The sequence below is a fragment of the Epithele typhae genome (assembly GCF_022376455.1).
Source record: "Epithele typhae strain CBS 203.58 chromosome Unknown BXZ73scaffold_72, whole genome shotgun sequence".
In the NCBI taxonomy this organism is placed as follows: Eukaryota; Fungi; Basidiomycota; class Agaricomycetes; order Polyporales; family Epitheliaceae; genus Epithele; species Epithele typhae.
Window position 1 is genome coordinate 19230 of NW_025954263.1, and position 12971 is coordinate 32200.

At 57.8% G+C, this 12971-nt stretch overlaps 4 protein-coding genes across 4 annotated transcripts; 3 read left to right on the top strand and 1 right to left on the bottom strand.

The window, feature by feature from the left end:
* Window positions 1–1643: 1643 nt before the first annotated feature.
* BXZ73DRAFT_2604 (uncharacterized protein) lies at window positions 1644–2193 on the top strand (the record flags this gene model as incomplete). The annotated part of the gene is made up of 2 exons (XM_048017725.1): window positions 1644–2003; window positions 2119–2193. Coding segments are annotated over 2 exons (435 nt in total), but the record flags the coding sequence as incomplete, so codon positions are not given.
* A 1013-nt stretch (window positions 2194–3206) lies between these two features.
* BXZ73DRAFT_92491 (uncharacterized protein) lies at window positions 3207–4765 on the bottom strand (the record flags this gene model as incomplete). Its single annotated transcript, XM_048026371.1, has 7 exons — window positions 3207–3257; window positions 3319–3357; window positions 3463–3831; window positions 3910–4155; window positions 4207–4413; window positions 4524–4639; window positions 4666–4765. The coding sequence occupies 7 exons, from the start codon at window positions 4763–4765 to the stop codon at window positions 3207–3209; spliced, it is 1128 nt and encodes a 375-aa protein (XP_047873281.1).
* Window positions 4766–5017: 252 nt separating this feature from the next.
* BXZ73DRAFT_92492 (uncharacterized protein) lies at window positions 5018–5928 on the top strand (the record flags this gene model as incomplete). Its single annotated transcript, XM_048026372.1, has 4 exons — window positions 5018–5318; window positions 5374–5622; window positions 5678–5767; window positions 5825–5928. 4 exons carry the CDS (start codon window positions 5018–5020, stop codon window positions 5926–5928), a joined length of 744 nt encoding a protein of 247 aa, XP_047873282.1.
* Window positions 5929–9942: 4014 nt separating this feature from the next.
* On the top strand, window positions 9943–11713 carry BXZ73DRAFT_53842 (putative fungal pheromone GPCR, STE3-type; the record flags this gene model as incomplete). The annotated part of the gene is made up of 6 exons (XM_048021076.1): window positions 9943–10177; window positions 10233–10345; window positions 10406–10472; window positions 10528–10665; window positions 10722–11160; window positions 11215–11713. The coding sequence occupies 6 exons, from the start codon at window positions 9943–9945 to the stop codon at window positions 11711–11713; spliced, it is 1491 nt and encodes a 496-aa protein (XP_047873283.1).
* Window positions 11714–12971: the final 1258 nt, after the last annotated feature.

Genomic DNA, 12971 nt, shown 5'->3' on the forward strand with positions numbered 1-12971 from the left:
TACCTCTGTCTCTCGTGCTCTTGACTGCCCCGCCCCCCGCCGCCTCCTGCGCGGACCTACCCTTGTTATTGTACACTACGACGAACGACTAGCTAAAGCGCGCATATTCCGCGAGGTGCGCGCGCGGCGCGCGGGGCTCTCCCTGCATCCGCCTCCCTCTTCCTTCCTTCCTTCCTCCTTGCCGCCCATCCCATCCCATATGTACACGGTATGCTCATGCATGTAAATGGCAATATCACGGTGTACTCGAATCCGAACGCGTTCTTCAGGAGGGTTCGTCGCGCGTGTGTAGGCGTTTTGGGTCAACGTCCCACTGCATCTACATATGAAGCGAGTTGTCAGCTAGTGACGGCTGTTCAGTATTCGTTGGAGGTTGTAGCATGGGAAGACATGGCGGTTCAGGACAACTTCTGCTGATGTCCATGCTCTATATCTGGCGCATCGAACGAACAGGTGCAGACGCAGAGAGTGGGCAACGGAGCGTTGGGGCGTCTAATCCACGCGAGATCAGCTGCGGAGCCCCCCTTAGAAAAGCGGTCCTCTTACTCCCCTCCTCCTGCGCTGCTCGAACTCAGATGCTTGAGAAGCAACTCCGTATGTGAGTAGCAATGGTTATTGTTTGGACATGTGTCTGATGTATCCGGATAGTGATAGTTTGGGCGGAACTCTCGACTGCTTAAATGATGACGTGATAATTCTCGTTCTGGAGCTGCTGGTGGGAAGCCAGGCGGCGTATAATCTCGGTGCGACATGCAAACGCTTGAGAGAGCTGGCACTGCCTGTTCTATACCGATCTTACCGCATGAACCTATGGTCAAATCCACCTTGGTGGCCCAGCGCACGCGTATTCCAGCGATATCGACAGGAGAAACCCGCGTTGTTCATCCACGTCAGGTACGCCCGCCGTCATCCGCTGCTGCGCCACCACCTTCTCAACTCGTCGGTATGGTTTAGACATCTTAGTGTTGTGGACCAATGCCCCGAAGTTTTGCGACAATGTCACACATTGTCTCCGGAATCTCGCCAGAAGCCAAGTCTCTGCGACTCCCTCTGTCTGCACGATTCTTTCCAAGACTTCTTGTCTTCCTTCATAAATCTCTCTTCCATAACGCTCAATTCAGAGGCAGAAAACTGCCACGGCCTATCATACGATATACTCCTTCGCATCCTAGCCGTCCCCAGTCTCCGTCACTTCACCCTCGAACGGTTGCATTTCAGTCCTATGCTCACCGAAGCCGAACACAAGGTCGACGTGCCACCTATTGCGCCCTATCTGGTTTCAAGTATCGTAAGGTTTATCCCTTTTCTCATCTCTAAATGCACTCTTCAGAGGCAAAATCTCTCTCGTCCATCTTGTCCAAGCTTCATGGGACGCTAGAGACGCTACACCTCCTAGGCGCGTCGACGCCCGTGGATGCCCTCCGGGACCTCGATTGGCCGCATCTCACTACGCTCATCATAAACGCAGATCCCCCCACCGGCGATCTTCCTCACGCGGTGACGCTCCTCCCCAACATGCCCCGCCTCCGCAAACTTGCGCTCAAATCCCTTCCCCCACACGGCATAGGAACGCCCAGCGACTGCTACCGCGGATGGAACTCCTGGCCAGGGCGCGCCACCGAGCGAGCCCCCCTCTGGCCTCCGGGTGCTCCGGCCCCTTCCCTTGGCCGAGGCTCGAGAGGCTCGTCATAGCCTGCCCGAACGCCCAGGACGAGGTGTACGAGCACCTCCCGCCCACGCTCCGCGCGCTGTCCCTCCGCCACTGGAAGTTCGCGTGGCTGCACGAGGGGCTCGTCCCCTCGCTCTACCACAGCTCCGGCGCGATGCTCGCCATCCTCCGACGTTGCGCCGCTGCGGACATCGAGCGCCTGGAGATCGAGTACAGGGCGGACAGCACGTCCGAGGACGCGATGCTGCGCTTCGTCGCCGGCGGGGCGTTCCCGCGCCTGGAGCGCCTCACGCTGCTGAGGTACGACGAGCCGTACGACGAGGGCGACTTCCCCGTCCGGCGCACGCCGCTGCAGAGCATCCCGACGGTACGTGCGCGCCGCCTCCACCCGTCCCGCGGCCCGCGCTGACTCCCAGTGGTCGGCGTTCTTTCACTGCCGGTGCGTGCAGGCGCGCATCGCCGCCGCACTTGCGCCGATGTCGAGCCTCCGCCACCTGAGGGTGTACTTCGACTTTTTCCAGTACGCGCGGTCTCCGACGGAGCTCTGGGATCCGGATGACGATGAGCTGGTGAGGTCTTTGAGGAGGAGGTCCTGCTGCCACAGGTCGAGATCCTCGCACGGACCCTCGGCCCTCTTGTCCGTCAGATATCCGCCGTTGCGTTCCGTGATCGATACCGCAACCTGGAGTGGAAGACCTACATGATCCGGGACGGACAGGTGCTTTGATGGAGGATTGCACTGTAGTCGGTGAGTCTTGGTACACATCGTTCACGGTTACGAATGGTTGATGCAATTGCTTTCACTCCTGTGGGTCGGATGTCAGCGCATTCTGGGTACAACGGTGTTGCACATTATGGAAGGTTCTGTACAGTGTATGATAAACGTGCCAATGGAACGCCGCCGTACGCCTCGTGTGACGTTATACCTCATACTCATGATACGCCACCACGTCCACGGAAACTTTAGTGCCCGTAGTGGTGTGAATGTTGCGTTGCTGCGCATTGAGAGACAGCCGTGAACGAAGAAACTTCTGCTGCACAATCGCAGTCGAGAAGGCAGCCGAGGTGGTACAAGGAAAATACAGGTATCAATAAGTTGTTAATAACGCTACTTGGGTCAGTCACGAGGATATAGTGCGCGAGTCCAAAGACGACGAGGAGGGGACCGGGTACACAACAAGGGGCAAGGCAAGAACGCAAAACACGGGGGACGACGGGGCGGAGGCGAGGGAGAACGAACGCATCATATGTAAGCGCGAGCGGCGAGGCGGGTGATCAGCTTCGGGGGGAGTCGTACATACAACATCTACACATCTACAGGGGAGGTCTTCGCGGGGGGGGCAGGTGATACAGGCTGGCGCGAGCGAGCGCGCACATATACATGGGAAGACGTTACATTCAGTGGACGGCTGAAGCTTAAAGTTGGGTGGGCACGGCGAGGCAAGACGAGGCGAGGAGCGAAGGTATCCGCGAGCACAAGGTCCGGGTGGATTCAAGAACGAATGGACGGACATAAAACCGGGCTTGGACTTCTTCGTCAGAACTTGTGCATAGCGAGAACACGATAGAGCGTGTTCGCCTCCTCGAGCTCGAGTTGCGGAGCGTGAAATGCGCCATCTCGGCCGAGTCGCGTCCGAGGCGGGGTCGACGATGTTGAGCTTGATGAGCGAGTTGAAGAAGCGGCAGAGCTGGAGGTGCGGCAGAAGAAAGGGTGCACGTCCAGGAAAGGGGATGGACGGAAAGAGGGGGTAGTTTCAGCAAAGAGAGGGGCGCGAAAAAAAGGAGGAACGCACGTTCTGGACACCTTTCGTGAACCGGTCGTCGCTGATGTTGCCCTCCCGCTCGTCCTGCTCCGCACGATCCAACCAAGAGACGCAAGAGTTGATGAACCAGCCGAGCACTTCTGTCCGCACGACGTCCGCGATGGTCGTCCGTCCGCCGGTAGAATGGTCGTTGATAGTCATCGTGTCGCGCAAGAGCTTGCCGACGAGGTCGAACGAAGGCAGCGTCGGCGGGAGCGTCCTAAGGACGTCCAGATAAGGTTCCGAGCCGACGTCAGAGTCCATGGTGAGCAGGGTGATAACGAGCGGGTGACCGAGGGTGGGGTTGATGGCCAGAATGGACGGCAGATCGCTCGACGTGACGAACGACGGCGATGTGATCTTCGGGATCATGGGCAGCAGGGCCTAGGGGTGCGTGGCTTGAATGGGGGAGAATCACAGAGAGTGTACGGGACTTACGCGGTACTCGGAGAGCGAGAGCACGCGTTCGCGTGCGGCGAGAAGCAGCGACGCTGCCCGCGAATATGCCTCGTTCTCATGGTCGCGTTCGGCGGACACGGCGGCCTCGGATGACCCATTGGACCCGTTCCGCAACCCATTCTCCAGCGACCAGAGGGGAGCCTCTTCTTCGAGGGCGAGATTGCTCGCCCGCAGCTTGGGCGGCAGGGGCGACTTCGCCAACGTGTTTGGTGAGAACGGGCCGATCTGGTGGGCGCAGGCTTAATGCCAATCACAGATCAGAGGCGGAACACTCACGTCCTTCCCATCACCCTTGAGGATCTTCCAGAGCACCCACACAAACTGCTCGTTCTCGTGAACTCCCCCGGCCTCGGCGACCCGCACAGCGGCGTCGCGCTCCTTGATAAACGTTGCATAGAGTACGGACTTGAACGGATTAATCGCAATTGGGTGCGGGGCATAGAGTGAGAAGAGGATGTAGGACACCAATATACGTTGCGTCAGCTGCAAGGTTTGACGGGTGGTCAGCAGGTAGTCATTGGAGATTAGCGTCCGATGCGGGGCAGGGACACAGGAGCGGGGGTGGGGGAAGGGGAAGGGGGCGAGACACTCACCTCGGCGGGGGCGTCGAGCATTGGCATAAGTACGTCGAGCGCAAGCTGGAAGCGGGACAGCGGCGGAACGATTTGCACGAAGGTGTGCGCCGCCGTCGAGCACGGCGTCGCGAATGCTCCGGCGAGCAGGTGGGCGACGGACGCGCGAGTCGCGTCCGCGCCGAGCTGCGCCGCCCCGGTGGGCTTCGCGGCGACGGGCTGCGGGCCTGGGGGGGGTGCTGGTAGAAGGCGGCGGTTTGCATCATGGCTGGCGCAGGCACGACCGGGGGGCCGTCGTCGTCGTTGGAGGGGTGCTGGACGTCGGCACAGACGGTGGTTGCGAAGTTGGCCCTCAAGAGGCCGTCGTGGCTGATAACCCTAATCTCGGTCCTTCGCCCGGCCCGCGCACCCTCTCCAGTGGCGAGCGCGAAAGCCCCTTCGCTCCGACCAGCATCCGCTCCCCTTTCCGACATCCCTCCATATTCATACACCTGTTTCTGGCAACGCCGAGAAACATGGCCGATTCAGCAAGCGCTCCACCGGAATCTGGCGCGCCGGGACGTGGGCGCGGGCGCGGTCGAGGCAAGTCGCGCGGTGGACTCGGCAAGTACCTGCGTGCGCGGGGTCGTGGACGAGGACGCGGGCGGCCTGCAGAGTTTCAGAAGCGCCTCGTCCTCGAAGGCGAGGAGGAGGTCGAGCTAAATGAGGAAGAGCAACAGGAGACGGCGCGGGAGATGGCACAAAAGTATGGACGGCGGCAGCTTGGCACTAACGTGGACCGCTATGCTGAACCCGAGCCCGAGCTAGACTCTGACGGCGAGTAGATCTTGCGCGCCCAGATAGATTGCCGTCCTGACACATTGTCTTGCAGGTGAAGCCATCGTCGAGCCCGAAGTCGACCTGTCTGCGCTCCTTGAACGACAGAAACTCTCGGATTCCGCGCCGACTGTAGAACCTCGTCCAGAAGAAGACGAGGACGACATAGACGAAAACGCGGCGCGAATCCTCGGCATAGGAAAGCCTGCCTCTGGCACCAAGAAAGGTCGCGTGCAGCAGATAGAATGGGATGCGGAACTTGAGGAGATGAGTCAGGAGAAGGCGGCGGCAGAGGCGGCTCGAGGTGCGTCGTCGGTTTCCATCCTCTCAGACTAGTGTTGCTCAAGCACGATACATAGATCTCAAAGCGCGTTTCAAAGCACAAACCGCGAGGCAGCGCGCGCGTCCTCCGACCCGGGGTGCGGTATTATCAGGCCGGGCGAAACCAGGTGCGTCATCTCTGTGCGAGCTGAGCCTTCGGATTGGGGTATGAAGCATCATGGCAGAGCGAGGTCTCGCGGAAGCACCACCGCTTCCGTCAGATCATCCCGAGCCCAAGAAGAGCGAAAAGGAAGAGATGCAAGACTTCTTGGACGACCTTATTGGGTGATTAGTCGTGGTGAAAACTTGGTAAGTCGCTTTCCTCTAGATCCTCTGGTCTGCTCGCGTGATCGTTGCGCTTCAAAGAGTACCCTCTTCCCCTCTACTCTTAACCGATTCAAGATCTTTATAAACAGGCAAGTAAGCTACTTATTGTCCCTTCAACACTCCTTACCACGGCCTAACGCGCATCACACAGCTCAAAAGTCCAAACGTCCACTATTTCTGTGTAGCCGTAGTCTTCGATGAGTGTACTCTACATACAGCAGGCAATCTCGCAAAGCACCGAAATTTCTGCGAACTCGGACCAGAGTTTTTTGCTTTCTCGCTCCCAGAACGTACACCTCACGTCGTTCTAGTACATATCGATCTCAAGAGGCGTGTCTTGATGACGACGAGCACGTCTGTGCCATTCCCGCGCTTGCAAGCGACTGACCACCTTCTACGTTGTGGCATCCATCGCACGGGGGTGATGTTGTGGGTGAAGGACAATAACTGGTACTCGTGGCGCTTCAACTGCGTAGCGACGGTATATCCCATGCGCTGCAGAGGCCTGATGATACAAGAGAAGGAGTGTGGGATGTAGTATAACGTAGTGCGTGCATGAATAAGTAAAGAGTGCGAGTGTTATCGGCAAGACTAACGAGTGTGGACGTGAAGGTGATCGCAGCCGTCAAGGCAGGGCGACGAGAAGGGTAGACCCGTGGTACAGGTATTCGACAAAGCTGCTAGTGTCAACGATGGGGAGCGCGGGACGGTGACTACAGATACAACGGAATAAAAACGGGAGGTGCATAGATATATCGATACAGGTAATGTCTATGTGCGGGTGGTCAGTGCTGATCCAACAGGCAGAACATATGAGAACTCACGACAAGCGATATGGTCGTGGCTCGATGGCGGAAACTTATACCGGGCTAGAAACCAATTTGAACAGTTGAGGAACGAAGTGAGGTGGTACATTGGGGTGAGCGACACTGAAGAGACGCCACTCGGCAGGTCAGTATTCTGACAATAGCAGCAAGACCGATGGCTTACTTCTATGATCAGGGTCCATTGGCCGAGTGTCCGCAGGTGAATACATATTCACATAAGTTAGGCGATGCCTAGACGTGCCTTTGGTAAGCCATATGCCTCGGCCAATCAAAGAGCTACTCACCCAGTGTTTATGCGATGATACAGTACACTCCTGCACGCGAGGGGTCGTCCTCGTTCACAGGGATGTCGATACCGAGCTTGTCCTGATGAGGCGCATCGTCCTCAAAGGTGGAGGGGGAGAGGGTTGTGGAGGTGAAGATGTCTTCGAAGCTGTCCATGGCTGGAGGCGTTCGCTGATGATGTGCGGGATGAAGGTGCAGAGTGTGCTGGGGAGGCGACAACGGTGAGCGACGGTTCGCGGAGAACGTCGAGAAGCGCGAAGGGAAGAGTTCTACGGTGAGAGACTGCGCGTCGTCCGCGGGCCCACAGCAGTATTTGAGAGGACGAGGAACCCATTGTCCCTCCCGCGCTGGCTAGTCGACTGGCTCCCTGACGACCGCTCCCTCGCAGACGCAGGACGGCGTCTCCTGCGTCCAAATATTTGTACAAGACAAACGCTCAGCAGGGGGAAGAATAGGGCCGTCCGTCATCGTGCGAGTTGGCTCTATTGGTTGCCCAATGTGGAATGTTACAGAACCGGGGCGGCCAAACGTACACTCACCAGGTTTCAGCTGTTCGGGGGAAAGCAGAGGAGGGCACAGAGGAGGCCAGACGACCACAGAGGTCTCACTTTATAGCGGCCAACTTCCGCTTGAAGAGAACCGAGGCTCCGATGGCGCCGGCAGGAACAAATGCTAGCGCTGCGGGTATGCGAGACCTGGCACTCCGCCCTCGCTCGTGGCATGGGCCTTGTTGCACAGGCGAGCTGCGCTTTGGGACCACCACTGCATCAAGCCCGAACCGTCTGTTTCCGATATGTGTCGCATCGATTACTTTGCGTCCACAAACCTCGACAGGGAACAATTGCAAGAGACCGCAAGCTCCGGCGCTTATCGGAAACCAAATATTTGTACACCACGGTCTCCAGTCGTCGTTGTGGTGTGGCGACAGCACATCACTTCAAGGCCCGTCGGCCCCTAAACAGAACCACAAAGCAACGAGAAGGTGCATGAGAATAGCTCGAGCCTCCAGGCCTAGACCCTTGGTAATTTCCTTACACAGTCTCATCGCTCGGACGGCAGCGCTTTCCTTTTGTCCCTCTCAGCAGATCTCTTCTTGCCTCAGGTGAATCAGGCCTACAGCCTGCGTGGCCCTGCGTGTGCGGCACTTGGCAACCCTATTCTGGATCTGTCCACGAGGAACTCCGAGCGGTGCCCAGCCTCGGGGCCCTGAAAGTGGCCCCGGAGATCGCTGCGCCGACCAAGCACGATCTCGTCTCGCTCCCAGGTCCATTGTTCTCCGCCGCCTTATAATGCCTCGGAACCCACTCTCCGGCATTACTCTCGCACCCCTCAACTACCCGTGAACTCTCGCTCATCTCCATCCCGGGCCTAAATTATCGCTTCGCCTCCATGGACGCATTCACCACTTTCACCAACCTCGCCGACTCCGAGCCCCAGTTTGGGTTCGCGGAGCCGCTGCCCTCTCGATCCTCCGACACCGCGGAGTCGGCCGTTCCGGTCGACCACGAGGTCGTCAACAACAGCTACTCGCACTCGTGGTGCACTATTGCTTGACTTGTCATTTTGTCGCGTACGCATCGTCTGCGACTATTCCTGATGCTCTGCCGCTCACGCCCCCTCTGCTTATAGGCTCGCGCGCATTACTACCCCCCGATCCACCGCGACATCTCTACCACCCGTCGCCGACGGGCCACTACGGGTCCGAATGCGTCGGCTAGCCGCCATGCCCATCTAGCTTATTCGCGCCAGGCCGTTTCTCGTTCTCATCACGCCGGCAGCGCCGTCACTCCTTGCCCCTCATTCCTCACGCGATTCCCTCGTTCCCTTAGAACCACTCCCCATCGCCCAGAATCATGCCTCTCAATGTCTATTCGCGATCAGTCTCGATGTACTGTATTGTAGCAATAGCCCAAATGGTCGCCTCGACGCCGATACTTAGCGGTGGATAGTTCGGTAGAACTCTGTCACAGGTTGTACGATTACGGTAGAGATGACTTTGGCGAATCCATTAATTATGTTCCAGGGCCTTTCTCCACTTCGCAGAGGGCCCGGAAGTGAGGTCGTCCGTGCAGGACGCATTTGGGATTCAATTCGTCGCACTTTCGCAAATGCTGAGCTCGTCATTTGCCAACGCGTAAGTCGGAAATGTTGATGTCAAACGGCATGGCTTGAGGCCGGCGAGGCATCAGATTGAGGAGCTCGCTCGCGAGACTTGATTCTCGCAAGCTTAACGTCGGCAGCTTGGTAGCCGACTGCGCCATACTTATCACTGCTCCATCTCCGCTGCTGCCGGAGACCGTCGCCTCGCGGTTGCGCCATCTGTGCCCTGGACAGGTCACATTGTACATTAATAATAAAAAAGGGGAACGTAAGTATGAGCACTTTGCGCCATACTCATGTCGACCGACGACGACGCGGACTGCAGCTGGACAACACGTGTTGATGCTAACGGGTTCAGTAGATCCTGCTGAGTAAATGCTTACCTACGCTTGCCCACCTACAGGAAGGCTGCTTTGTCCCTAGACCCGGCTATTTAAGTTTTACCCTCGCGGTATCATTCAAGAAGACTCTTCGTGAGATGGCTTGTCGTGGTAGACGCTTGGGGGGTCGAGAATTACGAGCGCCTATACCAGAGGCGCTTACAAGCGTGACTCTGGGGAACAATAGGAGTAACGCGTATTGTGAGGCAGTCACTCCCGGGCGCGTCACTTGGCGCTTGTCAATGTCGGGCAAAGAGCCATTGTGCTCCGGTTGCGCATCGAACACCATTGTCTGCAAGCGAAAAGCTCTCTCATATACGATGTCGGCCATGCCTGTGTTCGCGCTCAACCTGCCGTTGGCTCCCCTGCTGGTACTACTCCGTCATGCCGCTCATCCTGTTTGCCCCGCAACCTGACCCGACCTACCCGCTCTTTCCCGTCTTCTCCTTCCTCGGCTTCGTCCTCGCACTCATCCCCCTCTCATGGCACCTCCAAGCCTGGAACGCCGGCACGTGCATATACATGCTCTGGGCTGGCCTCGCGTCACTCGTCGAGTTTGTGGACTCGGTCGTGTGGTACGGCTCCTTGAAGGACGTGGCCCCCGTCTGGTGTGATATCTGTGAGTATCTCTTTTACTCGTGCGCAAGATCGCGTCCTAAAGTCGCGTGCTTCAGCCACCAAGTTCTTGATCGGTGCGGGCGTTGGAATCCCTGCGTCATCTCTCTGCATCGTCCGTCGTTTGTACAAGATCACCTCCGTGAGCTCCGTCTCGGTCACTCGCAAGGAGGTGAGCGAATCGGCATAGCCTTGATGTCCACCATGCTAACTTCCCTTTGTTTCCCTTCAGAAACTTAAAGCCGTCTACGTTGACATCGCTATCGCCATTGGCATCCCCATTATTGTCATGTGCCTCCGTAAGTCGAGGTGAATGAAGCTGTAGACAAGCGGATGCTCACGTCGTCTCTTCAGACTACATCGTGCAAGGCCATCGTTACAACATCATTGAGAACATTGGCTGCACACCCGACATTTACAACACTGTCCCGGCATATCCTTTGGTCTTCATGTGGCCTGTGTTGCTGGGATGCATCACCTTCGTTTATGCAGGTAAGCTCGAATGCGATCTGGGGCTTGGCGGGGACCTCATGCGTTGCGCTCTGCAGCTCTCACTCTCCGCACCTTCTACATCCATCGTATCCGCTTCAACCAAGTCGTCGCGTCCAACTCCTCCCTCACTGTCAGTCGCTACCTGCGGCTCATCATGCTCTGCTGCACCGAGATGGCCCTCGTCGCCCCACTCTCCGGGTTCAGCATCTACATCAACACGGCTGGCCTTCAAATCCAGCCGTGGATCTCGTGGGAGAACACCCACTACAACTTCTCCTTCGTCGAGCTCTTCCCCACCTTCGTGTGGCACGCCAAGCTCGCATCACACATCGCTATCGAAATGGGCCGCTGGATCTACCCTTGCTCAGCCATCATGTTCTTCATGCTCTTTGGCTTCGCCGAGGAGGCCCGCCGTTGCTATAGCACTGCGTTCTGGCGCGTCGCTAAGGTCTTCGGCATCCAACCCAAGGCGCAGAAGACCGGAAAGGCTGCTGGGTACGTCTTGTGTCTACTCGGGACGAAATGCTCCTGCTGACTTCGCCCGTTCAGATTCCAGAAAACGTTCCGCATGCCCGAATCTCCCTCTCGCGGCGAGTCCCTACCCCCGTACGCGCCACGGTCGAAGACGACCGACTCCTGTACTTCCTTTGCGAACTCCGACATCGAGAAGGGCACCAACCCGCCCCAGCTCATCCTCCAGCACATCGTCTCGCCCACGAACAGCATGTTCGACGACTCCACCGACATCGAGCTCTCCCCCGGGCCGTTCGAGACGCAGTACGAGCCCTACGACCCCGCCCACGACACCGACTCGCAGTACGCGGAGTCGACCGCGCGCATCTTCGTCTCCGACGCCGCCCATCCACCACTACCCACGCCGCCGTCGCCGGTACCCTTCCGCGCGCTCTCGCCGCCGTCATACCATCGCCCGTTCTCGCCGCCCGTCGCGCACTGCCGTTCGACGGAGTCGCGCGAGAGCGTGCCCCATCGAAAAGGCTCGGCGAGCTCCATCACGATCATGGTCCACACCGAGTCGCGCACGTTCTAGGACGCGCGCGCGCACTGTGGCCCTCGCCCACATCTACACGTTTCCGATGCCTCTCCACGCTCTTGACGCCTCTCGACGCTTTCTCGTTCTCCCTCATCCCCCTACATCGTACTTGCCCCTCTAGGACACCGTAGCTTACACTCGTCCTATTTGTCGTGCCCCCGCCGGCGCCGCGCGCACGCTTTGTATCCTTATTCGCACGTCGACGTGCGCCACTTGTGGTCTCTTCGTACTTGTTTACTGTAGCATATCAGCTCAACGCGTCTATCGAGCTCGGGGTCTCTGTACCGTCGTAGCTTGCCTTCTCATCCGTAATGTCATCTCTATTGAGACATCTTCACATGCGCGACTTCCGCCAGTTGACGAACCGTCGGTGCGAGCTTCAATCTCTTCCATCCTGTTGTGCCGTTGGCTCACAGCAGCCTGCTCGTGGTTCACTTCGACATACTCGCGAGCGAAGTTAGTGAGAGATTAGCTTGTGGATGTATGCACTCGTGTGACTTGTCCCTTTTGACCACAAGATGGTGCGGTCTAGACAATGGGACTCGGCGAGTGATCATCGTCCGCGCAGCAAAATTCGACCACTGTCAGGTCCGCGTCGTCGAGTTCAAAAAAGCAATGCCACACGCAGCTCGTGAACGATCCAGCTCGCAGAACGCGAGGAATACATAACGGAGACCGCGACACAAGTACATAACACGTACAGATGACAACGACGTACAGATGCGAACGCCTCTAGACGCTAATAGTAATAGCTACAATAACTCAGTGATAATGATACCATGACACGAATGAGGCGAGCCACGATAACGACCGCAGGCAGATGGGGGGATGGTAGGAAAACGGGACGGGAGGACGAAAAAGGAGAGTGGTCAGCGACACGTGGTCGCGATGGAGAGGAACGAATAACGAGTCGGAACGACCCGTGTGCTGTAGGACCGAGAGGCGCTGGGGTCATCGTGGCGCGAAGTGCGCCCATCTGCACGGAAGACGGTACTTTTTCAGTCCACGGCACAAAACAGGTGAGCGTAGCTCGCTGCATACCTGTCGTATAGACTAAGCAATAACGCAGTAGGCTTGGTAGTCGTTGGTCTGGCTGTCGCTATTGACAGGCGCAGACGATGACATCTTCTCGACGCAAAGCTTGACGTGTTGCGCGGACGAAATGGTCAAGCCGGTTGAAAAGGGAGAGGCATCGACGGCGTGAGGGATCTCGAGGGACTCCGGAGAGTCCATGCTGACTGTGGTGTAGAAGGTG